This window comes from Cydia strobilella, chromosome Z (genome assembly GCF_947568885.1).
Source record: "Cydia strobilella chromosome Z, ilCydStro3.1, whole genome shotgun sequence".
Taxonomy (NCBI): Eukaryota; Metazoa; Arthropoda; class Insecta; order Lepidoptera; family Tortricidae; genus Cydia; species Cydia strobilella.
The window spans coordinates 40,801,058-40,819,717 of record NC_086068.1 but is presented as its reverse complement, the minus strand read 5'-3'; the positions used below and the strand labels follow the sequence as shown (position 1 = coordinate 40,819,717).

General features: G+C 37.9%; 2 protein-coding genes across 3 annotated transcripts in view; one reads left to right on the top strand and one right to left on the bottom strand.

Annotated features, from left to right (window-relative positions):
* LOC134754826 (serine/threonine-protein phosphatase 2A regulatory subunit B'' subunit beta-like) overlaps positions 1-18,660 on the bottom strand; it is a 146,738-nt gene that overhangs the window by 53,975 nt on the left and 74,103 nt on the right. The gene's annotated exons all lie outside the window — the stretch shown is intronic.
* LOC134754031 (uncharacterized) lies at positions 13,797-15,648 on the top strand. Its single transcript, XM_063690091.1, has 2 exons — positions 13,797-13,867; positions 14,302-15,648. The coding sequence occupies exons 1-2, from the start codon at positions 13,820-13,822 to the stop codon at positions 15,628-15,630; spliced, it is 1,377 nt and encodes a 458-aa protein (XP_063546161.1). The 5' UTR covers positions 13,797-13,819; the 3' UTR covers positions 15,631-15,648.

Here is an 18,660-nt window from a genome sequence, read left to right as displayed (position 1 = left end):
CAAATTGGGAAACGGGAATGGCCGGCGGACATTGCGCCCCGGTGCCGTGCTAACAGGCGACGAAGCACTTATTGCTTATGATGACGGTGCATAATCTCCACATCAGGTATCTGGTAGGTAGTAGGTACATACTATAAGTATCTGCGAATCATACTAAAACCAAGTGCCAAGTGCGATATTATTGCAAAAATCTACATGTAACGAAAAAAATCGTAATGATTTTTGGACACCTTTACTTAAATTTTTACACTGTCTCAGGATGCCTAAGTAAAGTAGTAGTAGCTTAGTAGTCATCTACCCATATGTATACCTATCATGGTTATTATTATGGTGTTTATTCGTCTAAATATACTGCGCTTGTTGCTAAGATATAATAACTTGCAGAGTAGCTAGTTTTGTTGGTGCCCCCGCCACACTATGATCTGACGTAAGTAGGTAAGTATATATGTAGATACCTACTTATTCGTACGATCATCTTCAGGTAAGTACATATAGGTACCTACTCAAGGTCTTTGTACAAAATAAGGAAATTCGTCACACAGTGAATTGAAGAATTCATTTGTTTGAAGTAAGTACTTATCTGTTACAATTTTTTCAATTTCATTTTATTCAGAGACCAACTGATTATTGAGAGATCAAAGAAAGCCTAAATATATGGTAAGTATTATACACTATAAAACGAATGTCAATAAACTTAATAATAATTAAGAATAAATTAATTAATAGGGGGTATTACTGCAATGTTCTGCCACCATGAGTGCACCACTAGCCCGTTTAGTAAAACATAGAGTAACTTATACATACTGGGCCTTTAACAGTTTTTTGACATTGATGCATACAAGATACAAGGTGGTTTGTTTACAGAGAACCTACCGTGAAACGCGAATCCGAAATTTCGCTATCTGCCTCTTTATCACTCGAATATGCAAGAGTGACAGAGATGTTAAGATAACGTCATTTCGATTTTCTTGTTTTGCGATAGACCCTCAGTTTGTGGTAATGGCGTCTCCTGCGCAGAGTTTCGCGTAATATTCCCTATTGAAATTGAAAAAAAGTGATATTAAATTAAACAAAATACAATAAAACAAAATTCAATAAAAAAAGTGTGTGCGTGTAATCTTTACGCGCGATTGAAGTATAGTAAAACTTCTTTGACGTTTACGATACATATCACTGAAATGATTAAACTTCAGCTTAAGAGGCCGTAGTCGATTTTGAAGCAAAAATTTAAAATTGATAGATTTAGTCGTTGAAATTATACACGTTTTGTTACGTAATATCTAAATAACAAGTATTGGTTTCTATTAGCACGTCTTCTCATCTTGCCTTTTAATAATGAGGTCGCGAGCGTGCGTCACCGGTAATATATGAAAAGAAGGGGCAGTTTTTAAAAATTCATCAAAAATTTATGGTGGTAAATTATACAAATTGATGTATAAGAATAGTTTCAGCAAATGTTGTAGATTGTTTAAGTATCAAAACTACGTTGAAATTAAGTCGATTTTCAGAGAAATTGACACTTGTTTTGAAGTAATTTCTGGAGAAAATTGATTTCGTCTAACTTTCATTTACACTACTTCAAAGTCATAATAATAAAAATGTAGTCTGATAAACGTCAAGTACAGGATATGTGTAATACAAAATTACCATGTTTAGCCGTCCAAACTTTACAAAATTTACAAATAAGAGCGACAAAATCAGTACTTTACGCGCGTTTACCTAAACGTCCATCAGAAAAGCAAACATTACTAATTAAGTGAGTCTGTTTTCACAAAATTGATCTGATAAAAGGTAAGATAAGAAGACGTGCTAATAGAAACCAGTAGTTGTTATTTAAATTAGGTAACAAAAGGTGTACAATTTCACCGACTAAATCTATCAATTTTACATTTTTGCGACTAAAATCGACACCGGCCTCTTAAAATAAATATCATATTATAATTTTATTATATTTATTATTCATATACTTACTTTACAAAAAATTATATAATGTTATATTCATATTATATTATTCATTAGAAATAGGCATTTGTATGTCACCATAGTTTTTCATTACTCTTGATGAGTACCCATGAAAAGAGTAAAAAATCCCTAAAATATTTAGTACCCTTTTTTATTTATTTATTTGGGATTACCAACAGACAATATACATCATGAAAAAACAATCTGTAGCTTACATAACATTGAGGTTAGATGTTTGTCCAATTATAGGTAACCACAGCTTATACCAGTATCTTAGGACATACAATATACGAGTAGGTACAGTAGGACATTTAGACTTAAGATATTAATAAATAAAATTTTACAATTATTTAACTCCTTCTTCTTCTTCCTCCTTGACCTTTTTCCCATTTACCCGGGGTCGGCCTTTCTTGTCCTTTTCTTCCATAATACACGGTTTTTGGCTATTTCAGGTGGCAGGTGGTCTTCCACTTCCTCTCCTTTGTGTCGGCAAATTTAAGGCTAACTTGACCATATGATCTTCTGGGCGACGTAGGATATGCCCGTACCACCGGAGACGATTTTCTCGGATATAGGTGCGACTTTAAAACTTCCTCGTATATAGTCGTTGCGGATTTTATCCAACAGTGTGACTCCTCCCGCCCGACCAACGCAACATGCGCATTTCTGTGACATGCATTTTGTTTATGTGTTGTTTGCATGTTGCCCAACATTCCGAGCCGTACAAAAGAGCGGGTCTTATTGCACTTTTATAGATTTTCCCTTTAACTTTTATTGGCATTTTCTAATCGCATATTACGCCAGTCAGTTCTCTCCATTTTTGCCAACCTACTGTGGTCCTATGTGTGACATCCTTATCGATCTTGCCATCGTTACTGATAATAGATCCCAAGTATTTGAACTGGCACACAGTAGGAATTCTTGTTGCACCGATGTAGATCTCAAAGTTGTTGGCGTCGGAAATGCCATCAAACACACACGACATATGCTCAGTTTTCTTTTTGCTAATCTTGAGCCCATTTTTTTCAAGTGCATCTAATGTGTGTTGGAGGTCGTCTATGTCCTCTGAGATGAGTGCAACATCGTCCGCGTAAAGGATGCGATTTACAATTATTTAACAATTATTAAAATATTAAGAGAAAAAGAGCAATTTGCACTTTGCAATAGAAAAGTGATGATTACTTAATGAACATTAACATATTTTAAGAAGAGAGACAATATTATGAGGAAAACATGCAGGGACATGAAAATACAATATAAGTGTTAATGTTTCAGCCTAACCTAACATGCACATTACCGTCCCTCGGAGTCCTGGGAGCTGAAATACTTCAGCACTTTTCTTTCAAAGTCTATGAGGCTGTTACCAAGTATATCAGCCTCCAAGGAGTTCGGGAGAAGATTGTAAGTTTGATAAAACCTAGATAGCGGCGAGTTTCGCCCCAAGTTTGATTTTCTTAGCCTATCTTTGAACAGCCTGTAAACTCCAGGGCGCGGCAGTCTCGAGGGAAGGGCAAAGTTAACCTTTGCAAGCAGTTCTGGACAATCCACTCTATGGTTTATTAGTTTGTAAAAAAACGTTAGATCAAGCATTTTTTCCTACTATTTAGGGTTGAAACATGGAAGAATTTTAGACGCTGTTGATACGACCATAGTTTATGTCCATTACGCGATACAAACCCTAAGTGAGTCAAAAAGCGTCTTTGTATTTTTTCTATTCGGCTCTTATGGACTTCGTAGATGGGTGACCATATCTGTGAGCAGTACTCCAGAATGCTTCTCACCAAGGCAAAATAAAGTATTTACCTAGTACGAACGTGCTTGAAATGTTTTGAGTTTCTTATCAAAAAACCTAACATTCGAGACGATTTCTTTAACAGCAATAAAATAGCTGTATAAGTGTGTTCATAGTGGTGAATCATCTGAATAACACTTGTATAGAGGCTGTCAAACGCTTCTATACCGCTTTTAAACCAAAGTTATCCAGCTTTGTATACAATGAAACAGTTATTCACACGTTATTCAGCTTTTGGTTCATAAGTACATCTTTACAGAAAATATATTCAGATATTATCTCTAAAATACAGAAAATGTGTGTGATTAAATCAATGTTTTGCAGTGTATACTGCGTCTACCGGTACACGGTTATATGTGTTCAGCAAGCTTCTCAACAAAAGCTACCATGTTCGAGTTGGTCGATCTCGACTGAATAAAACCATGTTGCTTGTCGGTTAACTGTTGTTTAAAATGAGCATATAGGTTTGGGTAGACCAATGATTCAAATAGCTTTGGGATAATGAATAAGATGGCTATGGGTCTATAATTTTTAATATCAGTTTTTGGACCATCTTTATAAACGGGTACAATTTTGGTTTCCTTCCAAGTGGTTGGGAAAATTCCTGTTTCAAGAGATTTATTGAAGATGATTTTAAGTGGTAACAAAAGGGATTTTGCGCAATTTTTTATAAAAACTGGGGGAAGTTTATTAGGCCCTGGGCCTTTAGACAAGTTTAACATTTTGATTTTAGCGAGGATCGCATCTTCCATGATTAAAAAAAGACCTAATGAGTTTGTCAAAGTTGAATCCCTTTGAACGGTGTTTGCATTTGCCATATTGTCATCAGGTGTTTTGCAAATAGATGAGAAATTTTTAGCAAATTATTCACTGATACTGGCACTATCCATAGCGTGATCACTGCCTTGGAACATTTTAGATGGTATTGCACTTTTTATTAGGGTTCCGTACCTCAAAAGGAAAAAACGGAACCCTTATAGGATCACTCGTGCGTCTGTCTGTCTGTCTGTCCGTCTGTCCGTCTGTCACAGCCTATTTTCTCCGAAACTACTGGACCAATTAAGTTGAAACTTGATACACATATTATTATGTAAATTTGTGACCCAAAGATAGACATGTAACGTAAACATATTAATTTTAAACACGGGGGCCACTTTTGGGGGGTAAAAGGTTGTTTAAATTGTGTAATGTACGGAACCCTTGGAACGCGAGTCCGACTCGCACTTGGCCGGTTTTTTCTTTTCTGCTTTATATATGACCAAAAATATTTGGGACTGGGCTATTTTATTTTCAAGATTCTTGCAATAATCATTATAACAACTAATAATTCCGTCGTTACATCGTTTATTTAATAAATTGAGGCTAACCAAACCTAAGGTATTACGATATTTTTATACCGTTGACGAATTTTATACCTATACTTTTCCTTAATTGTTCTTATAAGACTTTTTGTAAACCACGGTGGGTATTTGTTTCCTTTTGGCTTAGTTAAAGGAACATACTTTTTGATAGCTAGCTGCAGCGTTTCGTAAAGATTTTGCACCATCTCGTTAACATCACAACAGGATTCCATTATCACGGGCCAGTCAAATTCGTTAAGGTATTTAATTATTTGTTCATAATTTGCTTTATAAAAGTTTGGCCTCGCGTGTGAACATAGTGACAAGGTACTTTCTTGATTAAAATTTATTATTATTTCTAGAGGTGGATGAAAACCGTCAACATTACTTAGTGGATCATCACATTCTTCCACTGAGACAAGTCTAGTAGACAATATGAGATCCAATATTCTGTTTTTGCAGTTCCTTACGTAATTATATGCCAGTTAGTTTGCCACTTTCCGCTAGATGACGTAGACTACGCTCCATTGTCCTTTAAAACTATTAGGACTTATGTTGTGTAACATTTAGCCTTCTCAATTCCCAATTTTTAATAAAACTCCAAATTCAAATTCAATACCGGGATCCCGGGGTTGATGAAGAGAGTTTTGATATTAATACCGGTATTCCGAGACGTCCGGTATTCGGAAGCCCTAAGCGCTCCGCTACAAAGTACAGTAGGGTCGGGTGTTCATCAGTTAGCCAGTTGTACACAAATAGCCAAGCGAATATCTGGCGAACGCGACGTTGCCGCTAGGTGAAACCAAGGGTATTAGATACATAAGCACTTGCCTGACCCACTCCCCAGGTAACAGCTCGCTCGCTCCATCTACGGACGAGTAAGGCAAGAATTTCAATATTTCGTAAAAACTTTTTGGGAAATAAAGGTAAAATTTTTTTCGCTTCATGCCTTTTTGTTAAGTTTTAGAAGAATCTTAATATTTTAACTGCTTAGATGTGTTCTTCATGCCTCTTTTGACCTAGGTATTATGTATCTTATACTGATAGTTTAAAATTCATCATCCATCGTTGTGTCGATCATTAAACCAAAATCTGATGTCGAACATTTAGCCATGGCTAGTCATATAAAAAGGTAATATAAATGTATTTAAAAAAAAATAAGTTTCAATCATAGCAAAACTTATACATATAAATATGGAAACTAGTTACAACAAATAATCAGATGATATTACCATGATAATTACATAGTTATTCGACTTATCATATGATAGAAACCTGTAATTTTTACGGTTAATCACAATGTTACAAAATGCTGATTTTTGAGGATAAAATATGAGTAAAAATATTTTCTTTTATTTTTGTTAGTATTATATCTTAGTAATTAATGGAAACTGCGTTCTTAAATTTGTGGGGCATATTATTTTTAAATAATTAAAAACATTTAAATTTGTGATTAAATGTGTGCAACTTGGTTAACTCTAGAACACCCCCCTAGTTAATACTGTCCTATAAATAATATGCGAGATATGACCGCTCCGTGCTTAATTATGGATTGCTACTTTGGGGTAACTACATTCGTAGATGCCGAAAGAGCTCTCCTGTTACAAAAGAAGTGCATCCGCGCAATAATGAGAGCTTGGGTACCCGACAGTTGCCAACCACTCTTTAAGGAATTAAACATACTACCATTACCTTGCATGTATATTTTAAAAGCGGTTCTATTTGTAAAGAACCGCCCAGACATATTTAAAATGAGATCTGAGTTCTTCTCAGGGACTCAGGGATCTCAATATCAAAATCTAATATATCAGTCAAGATGCAACACGGCTCTATAAAAAAATAACGATATCCTACTATACAACAGTATGCCTGTCAATATAAGATGTCTAAAAACAACTGAATTAAGGAAGAAAATGACAAGCTTTCTATAGTTTGTCAAGGGACTGTCTCATTTCGGGCGTAGACGGAGAGTCATACTGTCTTCGTCTTGCACTGGTGCTGGCGCCCAGAAGAAGGGGATGAGTGTAGTTTTTTTTGTTTCTATTTACTGACAATATTTGCTTGACCAACTATATTAGAACATTGTTTCTATAGTGTCAAGGAGTATATTGAGCACAATAATGCAAATAATTAATATAACATACTTATAACAATCTAATCCAATATAAATTATGTAACGTAATGATAATCAACCAATGTGATGTAATGTATTGATATGATACTAGTCCAAGTGAAATCTATTTATCGTTATTCTTATTGCATGCATTAAAATTAAATTCAATAGTATAATTATTTTTAGTCTAACACATGTGCTAGACTGATAATTATATTGTTAAGTTAGGTACTATAAAATTGGTGTTTAATCACGATAGAATAATGTTCAATATTCTACAAGAACATCCTGTAACTAAAGTATTCTTGCAAATAAATGATATTGCTTGATATTGATTGATTGATCGAAAAAAGGGTGGTTAACTTATGAACAACTCACCCTACTTATAAATATTCTCAGTATACGGTTTCCAAAATTTATACAAGTGCACTATGTTAAACAATTGAATAAACTGCTGTATGGAATATATAAATATACTAGCGACCCGCCCCGGTTTCGCACGGACGCAATGCGTAAGTATTATGTAATGTAATGTGTGGCCTGTAATAGGAGCAAAAATTAAACTGTAGGCTATGACCAACATTTGTTCAGCGACTTTTAAAAATAATAAAGAGTTTAGACTTCGTATTTTTCATACAAAATAAATATTATCTTCAATGTACGCCATTATCATTGTGATTGACGTTGCCTGTCACACCTTAAACATAACAAAATTCGCAATACATTGTGTCTTGGAAAAAACTTTAAAGTGTATTAAAAATCAAAACACAAGTTATTTTTAAAAGTCGCTGAACAAATGTTGGTCGGTATGAGGAGTACAGCCTACAGTTTAATTTTTTGCTCCTATTACAGAGCCACACATATATATAAAGTATATAAACCTATAAGCCTTCCTCTTGATATATATAGTAAAAGTTTCTCAGTATAATCCCAAAACCTCCCTGGAAACGGGAATGCACTTATTTTTTAGCCACCCTGTATATTTTATTTTAGCAATCTAGCAGTGTATAAATAGTTCGACTGAGTAAGGCCGAGTAATTAATTATCTATCCAACATTTTACACTCGAGATAAATATATCCGTTAATGGTAGTTCGTTAGCAGATTTGAAAACGCTGGTCTTGTCTCACATGTTACCTGAATAGTTTCAATGAGTGAGTATTAACCATTTTATTGATCAATATAATCAATATCTAAACTGCAGCTAAATACCTCGGTCAAATTTAATAATTCAGCTTAGTCACTTTCATGGATGTATGATGATTCTTGTAATGATGTACGCTTCTATCCTTTAGAATAATTTCCCGATGTCATGATTGGAGTCAAAGTACTGGCGACTAGCGCGCAACGGCGTCGCGGCCAACGGCCTTTATCAACACGTGCGCTTATCACTGTTGCCGCCCATTGAGCAATTAAGTAGATGAGATGACAGATAGTCAGGACTTGCATAACGTTATGTGCTGGTCGTGTTTCGTCACCACTTTGTGCCTGGGATGTTACGAAGTTCAAATTGTGTTTACTCTGTGCAATTTAACTTTCAGACTTAATACATTTATTGTATTTACCTAGCTGGGGCAGCTGGATTAGTGGGTACTACGCAGGTACTACGTAACCGTGGCACTGAAACCTATACGTACGAATATATGGAACGCCGGTAGTGGCGGTAAATAGTCCAGCTGTGAGCTGGGTCGACTTTCAAACTAAAGGTCGTGGTTTCAAACCCCGGCTCATACCAATGAGTTTGAACTCATATGAAATACCTACGAATTATATATTTGATATTTTGTTATCATTTTACGATCGTTATGAATCGGGCTAATCCCTACACATCTTGGTTTACATTCCGGCTTGTGAGGAGAGATGCAAGTCTCTTTCTTAATAATAATCGAATGGATTCCTGCTTGGAACAATTCTTAGAATTTGGTTCCAAACGAATCTAAGGTTCTTTAGTAAGTAGGTCTTCTTCCTCGCGTTATCCCGGCATTTTTGCCACGGCTCCTGGGAGCCTGGGGTCCGCTTGACAACTAATCCTAAGAATTGACGTAGGCACTAGTTTTTACGAAAGCGACTGCCATCTGACCTTCCAACCCAGAGGGTGAACTAGGCCTTGTTAGGATCAGTCCGGTTTCCTCACGATGTTTTCCTTCACCGAAAAGCGACTGGTAAATATCAAATGATATTTCGTACATAAGTTCCGAAAAACTCATTGGTACGAGCCGGGGTTTGAACCCGCGACCTCCGGATTAAAAGTCGCACGCTCTTACCGCTAGACCACCAGCGCTTCTTTAGTAACTAGGTATGGGCAATTATGGGCAATGGTAGCGACGACCGGTTTGGCCTAGTGGGTAGTGACGCCGATGGTCCTGGGTTCGAATCCCGGTAAGGGCCTTTATTTGTGTGATGAGCACAGATATTTGTTCCTGAGTCATGGGTGTTTTCTATGTATTTAAGTATTTATATATTGTATATATCGTTGCCTGAGTACCCATAACACAAGCCTCCTTAGGCTTACCGTGGGACTTAGTCAATCTGTCTCTGTCTTACTTAGTAAGACTAGGCGCCTTTGACCAGCTCTAAGGGCAAGCAGTGCGTGCTTGCACCTTGGCGTTAGCCGCGATAGCTAAAGACGCCGGTTCGAAGTTTTTAATTTATATATAGTAGTGTGACTACTTAAAAACACAAATCAAAATATTTAATAAAATAATTTGATTTGTTCCCAAACTTGTTTATGTAAATCTATACAATAGTGCAGTTGTTGGCAACCTCAACTGTCGAGTGTCAACAAATAACTATAAGTTTACGTTTGGGGGATATATTTGGAATCACGCCAGTAATAACGGAAGCACATTTCCGAGAGGTAACACTGTCTTTAGTTTTAAGGGGGGGCTGATATCAATCAGTCCGCCGGAACATTGCACCCATGACTCTGGCGGGTGCTGCCTCTGCGTGCGTCCCATGACACGGGCAAGGGTAGCATCCGCTCGGTGTACCCCTTACATTTCATTAAAGTGTCAAAAGGGCTCTACGTGTTAGCTTCGGCTCCGCACACGCCTCTCAAAGGTCCTAAACACCATTGTTCCGTGATGGGAAAGATGTACAATAGCATATATGAACATGGTGTAACATATCTTGTACTTAACATTTATTCCGTTAGGCCTGCATTAATTGCCTCACGGTTTGCACGACGGATCTGAAATGTACGGGAAGATCCGCGTATCTGGATCCAGATTCGGATAATTTCATACATTTCGGATCCGGATTGTAAACCCTGATTGCCTGAAATAATTTGAATTGGGAGCTAAATGTGTGACACTATTAAAAAAGATAAGTGACCACTACATAATAGTTATTGGTGTAATGAGTAAGTATTATGACAGGTAATGCAGTGCAGTCTAGAGTAGGTAAACTATAACCAGTACTTAGTAGATTTTTGAATAGGAAAGGAGAATCAATAAGTAGGTACCTATCTATTGCTAAATTAGCATTTTTATGTGATTTTAACCACATAAAATTAAAATTACATTAAACTTAAATCTAATTAAATTCCACAGCTCGCCACAAGCTGCCCTAATACGATGACTGATTGCACTGGTAAGTCTATTAAATTGAACAAGCAACAAACTCATGGTGGACCGCCTATATAAGGGCGACGATTGTGTTTTTAGATTTCCCAATGTCAACTTTACTGATTTTTTGGCTTATAAGGCGTTTCTTCGCAATAAATCTAAGTATGTCAAAAGTTCCATTTTCGTTCTACAATCTTCCAGAAAAGCAAACTCGTTAAAGCCTTAAAAGAGTAAAGTTAAACATACCTAACGGAGGTTTTCCCGAGGGACTACAGTACGGAGTTCTTCAAAAAAGGAGTGTACAGGTTTTTAAAGGGTCGGCAACGCGCATGTAATATCTCAGGCGTCCATAGGCTACGGTGACTGCTTACCATCAGGCGGGCCGTATGCTTGTTTGCCACCGTCGTGGTATAAAAAAAAACCTATACTGAACACTTAAGAGTTAGAGATTCTATCTAAAGAATCGTTATAGGTATCTATAAAAAATACGTGGAAATGCAAAACAACGACAACATTGTCAACGACCAATATAAATATGATTATACGAAGTCAGAACCTGAAGTAATGAATGGCATTTTCTTTGACAGTACATTTATGTATTTTAAAATATTAAGCGTCTGTTTGACCGTCTGTTAAATAATGCTTCTGGTGCTGATAGAGCCAGGTTGAACGCAGCTTCGGTGCCGGAATCTGGGGCTTGGTTGCACGCCCTCCCCTCCCCAAACTTTGGCACCCTGCTCGACAACGACTCGTTGCGGGTGGCCGTTACTCTTCGTTTGGGCTGCGATGTTTGTGAACCACATCTATGCATCTGCGGGTCTATGGTGGAGAGCAACGAGCACCATGCCTTGAGCTGTTGTCGGTGCGCGGGGAGGTTCCCACGGCACCACGCGTTAAATGATATTATTCGCAGGGCATTGGTGTCAGCCAATGTCCCGTGTGTGCTCGAGCCGCCGGGCCTTAGCCGGTCGGATGGCAAAAGGCCGGACGGTTTAACCCTGGTGCCGTGGGAGAGGGGTAAGTGCCTCTTGTGGGATGCCACCTGCGTCAGTACGTTCGCCGCCGCACTGTGCGATCGGCGGGAGCTGCCGCTGAGCAGGCGGCGTCCCTAAAGAGGGACAAGTACTCGGGGCTAACAAGCTACTTTGTTCCCCTTGCCGTGGAGACGCCTGGGTGCTGGTGCGCGGAGGCAAAATCTTTTCTCGGGGAACTGGGGCGTCGCCTGCAGGAGAGGGGTCACGACCCCCGCTCCGGGTCGTTCCTGGCGCAGAAGTTGTCCATTGCGGTTCAACGCGGAAACGCAGCGAGCGTGATGGGCACCTTTGCTTCGGGAACGATGCGGGGTGGGTTATTCGAGTAGTTTTTATAGGTTACTTTAGTTTTAATAATAGTTAAGGTTTTTTTTTATATATTATTATTTTTAGTTCTTAGGTATTTTTTAAGTATCGTATTTTTTTTGTGTGTAAAACTAAAACTTTAATTGTAGTACCTATTCTGAATAAAAGTTTTAAAATATAGAATCACTGACAACTTAGTTATGCGTCTCTCCTGTGGACATCATTAAATAAATCGACATCAAACCCTAATTTTCTTGCTGTACCCATAGGCATGTTTAAACTAAGGTACAATCATAGATACATATTTTCTTACTGTATTTGTTAATTAGAGCAAATACAAGAGAGCTATCACTATTAAAGATACATATACACACCTCAGGTGATTAGATAAGTAGATTTTTTTTTATCAAAATGGTGTAACCAAGAAGCAATATATAAAAACTCTTATTCACACTTGTTTATTTCATTATAATGCTTATTAATCTACAGTTAACTATTACTATTAATTAATTATGCATAATAGATGAGACTTAGGTACAGGTCGTAGTTAACTGTAGAGTAAATAAATATATCGCCTTTAAAATGAAATTTATACCTGTAGCGGCAACGATATGAAGGTATGACTATATGACCAATTGACCATCCTAGTCCTCGCCACCAGGAATAAGGGCGGCAACTGCTGCGGCGCCATGAACACCTAAATACATCCCAATACCCTATCCTATACCCACACATAAGTAATCCAATTATTGCATCCGAGATGTTCTGCCTGCCACGTCTGCGGCATAGAAGAGGAATCTGACGACGGGTCCAGCGGCTGCAAGGCTAGCAGCGAGGCTGAGGCATCGCGTCGCGTCGGCCGCTTCGCAGGTGGCGCAGGGGATAGGGGGGCACGACACGTCCTCCTCGTCCAGTCAGACCACACAACTCATTAACATCCACAATTGCGATTGCTACGAAGAAGACGACAATTAAAATTAATCCTAGTTATCTATTTGGATTAAACATTCATTTTGATAGTAAAAAACCCTGTGGGTTTCCCTGTTACTTATTATATTTAGGTATTTAAACTAGGTATTGCACAGTAAAAATAAGTACAAACGGTGGATTTAATACCTCAAGGCATTCTCTTCCAGTCAACCATAGGGCCAAACATAAATTTACTAAAGACAATGCATTACGAAAAGCAATAACTACTTATTACATTTTCCTAAAAAAAACAGGGCTTTACGCCATTGTTAGTTCTTACGTGCTATTAGGCGGTGCACTAGTTAAGAAAGCGGTTTTAAACTACACTATTTTTGACAGTACGAAACTGAAATAATTTTTATCAAAGGAAAATCTTAAGTTTCAATACACACATTGATACATGTTAACGGTGTCTCATTTATGAATAAAACATTTTTTTCACTTTCTTTTTTTTTAAATTTGTTATTGCTATTTCCTACAGTAATTCAATGATAGGTACCTGTTATTGGGCTGGAAATATATTGCCATACGACTCTTGCATTATGTTAATTATTGAGCGATTTCATAATGATTACATTCTTTCCTTGTCGCTTTGATACGTGACGGACAGATAGAATCAGAGCAGAGGAGATAATAAAGAATGATGTGAGGTGGTGTCAGATGTGCAGCTGCGATAGGTGAGCGACGCACGCGCATATAAAGTAACAGCGGCGGCCGCACCCGGCAGTCCGCAGAGCAGCCATGGCGCCACTCCGCCTGCTCGCCGCGCTGCTCGCCGTGCAGGTCCACGTGGGTCGTGTCTTCACCGCAACAATGCTACCGGTACCGGTACGTCCAGAATACGTTCCTAAATACCTACCAAGGAAATTCAGGACATAATGCCTTACGTATAGGTTTCGTATTTGTAATACAACAATCTATTTAGTTCGTGTTGAGAGGCATTCCGGACGTATACGGCTGGCCGAAATGGAACTCGAACTTACGTTTATTATAATTTGTTCACAGAAATATATAAAAGTCCGTCTAAGCTAACTTTGCACCGACTTTGCCATTGTAAACGTCATATTGTCATAGAAATTTGGCATTAATGGTGACATTAGCACCCTTTCTCATTGCAAATGCCATGCAGATTTAGCTTGGTGCGACTCTAAAACTGACTACGCTGGTGGCACTTTATGTATATATAAAAAATATACCATTAATCTGTCTTTGTTTATTTTCAGTTAAATTATGGACAGCAAATTAACCAAGGAAACAATTTGGTAGCCGTAGCGTCGCACAAGTTGGCAGCCATAAAACAACAATCTCAGAAACAAAATCTTACCCACTCGGATCAAACGACAGACTCCGAAGACAATTTAGAAGTGACGCCTGACAAAGATTTAGAACAAGTCAATTTAAACACCAGCGCTATATATCCTGGTAGCGGCACGATAACGAGCATTACGTTTGTGAGAAACCCGGCGTATGATGGACCGTTGCCTACATTTTCAATAATTAATAGTGCAAATGCATCTGATCCAATTGTTGGGACTCTCAGCCATGACACTGGGCTGTTTAACTTGACCAGTGCTTCACCAAACAATGACCTATCGTACACTGCTGTAAGTCAAGAGGCCAGCCAACAGACAGATGATAAAGTTGGGTTTATAGCAAAGTCACCCCTTTTTATAAGTTTTGCGCCACGGTGCTCCGGTGCCGTGTCTTCACAATCTCCATATGTTATTAATGCTTGTCCGCCGCAGTCCTTCTTAGCCACGCTGCAACCTTCCCCTCCGCCGAAGCAACAAGTGCCCCAAATATTATCTTCCGCTCAATTGCATCCACCGAGTGCACAAAATCCAACTAACATGAGGTTACGGTTCATTCCAGCTCCAGCTACAGTACAGGGTACAGGGCCAGTAAAGAGCACTGTGCCCGTGTCGCCTCAAGTACCAATACAGAGTACTATACCAATACAAAATACAATGCCGATGCAGAATACGGTACAGATGCAAAGAGCAGTCCCAATGCAGAGTACACTACCAATACAGAACGCAATACCGATACAAAGTACTATCCCAATACATAGTGATATATCAATACAGAGGACAGTATCAAATGCACCAAATCAAAACCCAATAGCTAATATCCTTCAAAATCCAAATTTAGGTCTCTTGCTGACACATATTTTACCACAAAATCCTGTCAAGCAAGAATATTCAACGCCCACAAATAATCTATATATGACCAAAGACCAAAAACCTACTAAACAAACTGCTGTCAAAACTTTGCTACCGCTTCTTGTACAGCTTCTAAGAGAAAAAAAAAAAAATTGTTGCGAATGTAAAAATAAAAAAGAAATATCTCATACGTACAGCAGGTATAAACCTGGATTCACAAAACGGTTTGACAAATTCGAGGCCGATTTTGGTCGGTCTGATGTAAATCACTATCATCGCGTTGAACAAAATAAGAGAATAAAAAAACCTTTCGATGATACTCTGGAAGAAGAAGACTACAGCGATGAAACTTCGGATTACACCGCCGAAGAATATGATGATGAAGACTGATTAGAAATAATTCCTATTTTATTGTAAATGTATTTTATACTTACATGACAAATAATGTTTTTTTATGGATACCTATCTTTTTCTGTCCAGATATAGCTAATAATTAGATAGGTAATAGGGTTGTTTCCACATGTTGAATTTTATAACTAAATCTAGTTAAATATATAGAAAATGAGCAATTTATCACAATAAATTGGAAACTTAAAAAATATATGGGAATACTAGACTTATATTGACCGGGATATAGACCGTGATTACCTTTTGTATTATTATTATTTGTATTATTTGTATATTCCGGTCAATATAAGTCTAGTGAAACTAACCGTGAATCATTCAAAACTCTATATGGGAATAATAAATAAATACTTGTTTCAAAAAAACTTCCAAATAGGAAGAAAAACTGGTAAGCACCATTCGATTCCCTAGATATTATTAAAAAAATATTGTATAGCAATAATATACATAAACGTAAATACTATTTCACCGACAAAATCGCAATTTCCTTGTTTTCCACGGCTTCTCAGCAATAGCGACGTTACATGCTGACGTCACGATGTAGTACACTTGACCATCATTTGTGACTTTTGTATTGCTTTAAGACAATGGGTCCCATACCGACATTTGATCCTCAAAACAAACCTGATCGACTAATACCATTCATTAAAATTTGTGAAATAAAGGGTATTCTAGCCTTTTACCTACTAATATATTTATTTTGGATCAACCACAAAAGAAACGTTTTTGTTGTAACATTCGAGTATGCATGACAATTGTTATGGTCGAGTATGTACTTCATACGTACCGTATATAGAAAGATAAACTAGGTAGTTGAAAAAGTTCTTCCACCAAAAACATAAATGTGATAGTATAAATAATAATAATACATATTTATTAGGGGTCATCTTACACAGATCGACCTAGCCCCAAACTAAGCAAAGCTTGTACTATGGGTGCAAGGCGACGATATAAATACTTATATAGATAAATACATACTTATATACATAGAAAACACCCATGACTCTGGAACAAATATTTGTGTTCATTTCATCACACAAATAAATGTCATTACCGGGATTCGAAGCCAGGGCCATCGGTTTCACAGGCAGGGCAGTATGCTACGAGTAATCGTATAGTTAGGTTCGTTAATAAGAGAATTGAGATCTAACTGGGATTCAAGTTGTTTCAAAGCCCTCGGCCACAGCTCCTGTCATGTATAATGCATGCCAAATCAAGGAGCAATCCAAATGATCTCACGGCAAGAACCATTTATACTCGCTACAGAAACTTTTACGTTGATTTAGTGTGAAAAGTCAAAACTTCATACGATTCCCAAACAGTAAGACAGCATAAAAATGATACTAAAAAGCTGTGGAACACTATGAGAAAAATCACTCACAATAACAAACCTAAAATAAAATGCACTGACCTTCTCAAAACAAAGAACACTGAACGTGAATCAATAGACAGTTGCAATGAGTACTTTACTAATGTAAGCCCAAGCTTGGCTAACAAAATTCTCTCTGAAATTAACTCGACCCAAACTGATCTTGCTAATAGTATAACACATATTCCATCTCCATCTGGTTCACTTTTTATGAATCCGACTTACGAAGCAGAAATTGAAAAAATGATTGTCGAACTTAAAACAAATAGTGCGCCGGGTCTCGATGGCTTAACTAACGTACTCTTGAAAAAAATTAAAAACCATATTGTCTTGCCTCTCACATTCATATGCAACCTGAGTCTTGCAGAGGGCACATTTCCCGACGCATGGAAAGCCGCAGCTGTCACACAGTGTACAAAAGCGGGGACAAAAGTAATTTTGGCAACTACAGACCCATTTCGCTTCTAGGAGCTTTTTCAAAAATCTTGGAGAGGGTGGTTAACAAGCGCGTAATCAATTTCCTAGAAAAAAATAATATATTATCGCAAAAGCAATTTGGATTCAGGAGAGGGAAATCTACCGAAGCTGCTATAACTCAATTGACAGATAAGATCGCTGAGCATTTGGATCAAGGAAGGACCTGTGTCGGAGTGTTCCTAGAACTAGCCAAGGCCTTCGATACAGTGTCGATCCCAATCTTGATTCGGAAATTGGAGATATCCGGGATACGAGGAACTCCGTTAAATTGGATGCATAGCTACTTGTCGGGTCGCACACAGTGTGTTAGGGTTAATGAACAAGTCAGTAATCTTGAACAAATAACTTTTGGCGTGCCTCAAGGCAGTATACTTGGGCCAACTTTGTTCCTGATCTACATTAATGATTTGACTTTCTTGAACTTGATCAATGCAGACATTGTGTGCTACGCAGATGACACGGCAATCCTGTTTCACGGGGCTTCGTGGGATGAAGCAATCACCTCTACAGAAAGCGGTCTAGCTTCGGTGACGAAATGGCTCCAAAACAATTTATTAACCCTGAATGAAGACAAAACAAAATATTTATGTTTTCACAAAACAGCTGCTTCCGCTCCGCATTCTCTAAGTGTCTTAAAAGCACACTCATGCACTGGTATTCAGACGTCATGTAACTGTAAATCTATAGCAAGAGCTTCATCTATAAAATACTTAGGTGTTATCCTGGATCACGCCCTCGCCAGACAAAGAATGAAAGACTGGAACAGGCTACCTGGTACCAAAGGAATTCAAAAAGCTACCCATAAGGTCCATCATCCGGCATATGGAGATGGTGGGGAAAGCTCTTGAGTAGCGGACGGATCTTTCCTAGGGGGTAACTGCACAAAAGATCCCTATGGGTCGAAGTGTATACGTAAGGGCCCCCGAAACTATAAGATAAGATAAGATAAGATAGGTGTTATTCTGGACGAGAAACTCAACTTTACAGAGCACATACAAACCACAGCGAATTTAAAACCTTTAAAAATCTTCGAGATGTCATGGATAAGCCACTGCTCAAATTGACCTACACTGCTCTAGCTCAATCCGTCATTACGTACTGCATCTCAGTGTGGGGTAGTGCAGCAAGCACTTATCTAATACTTCTAGAGAGAGCCCAACGATCGTTAC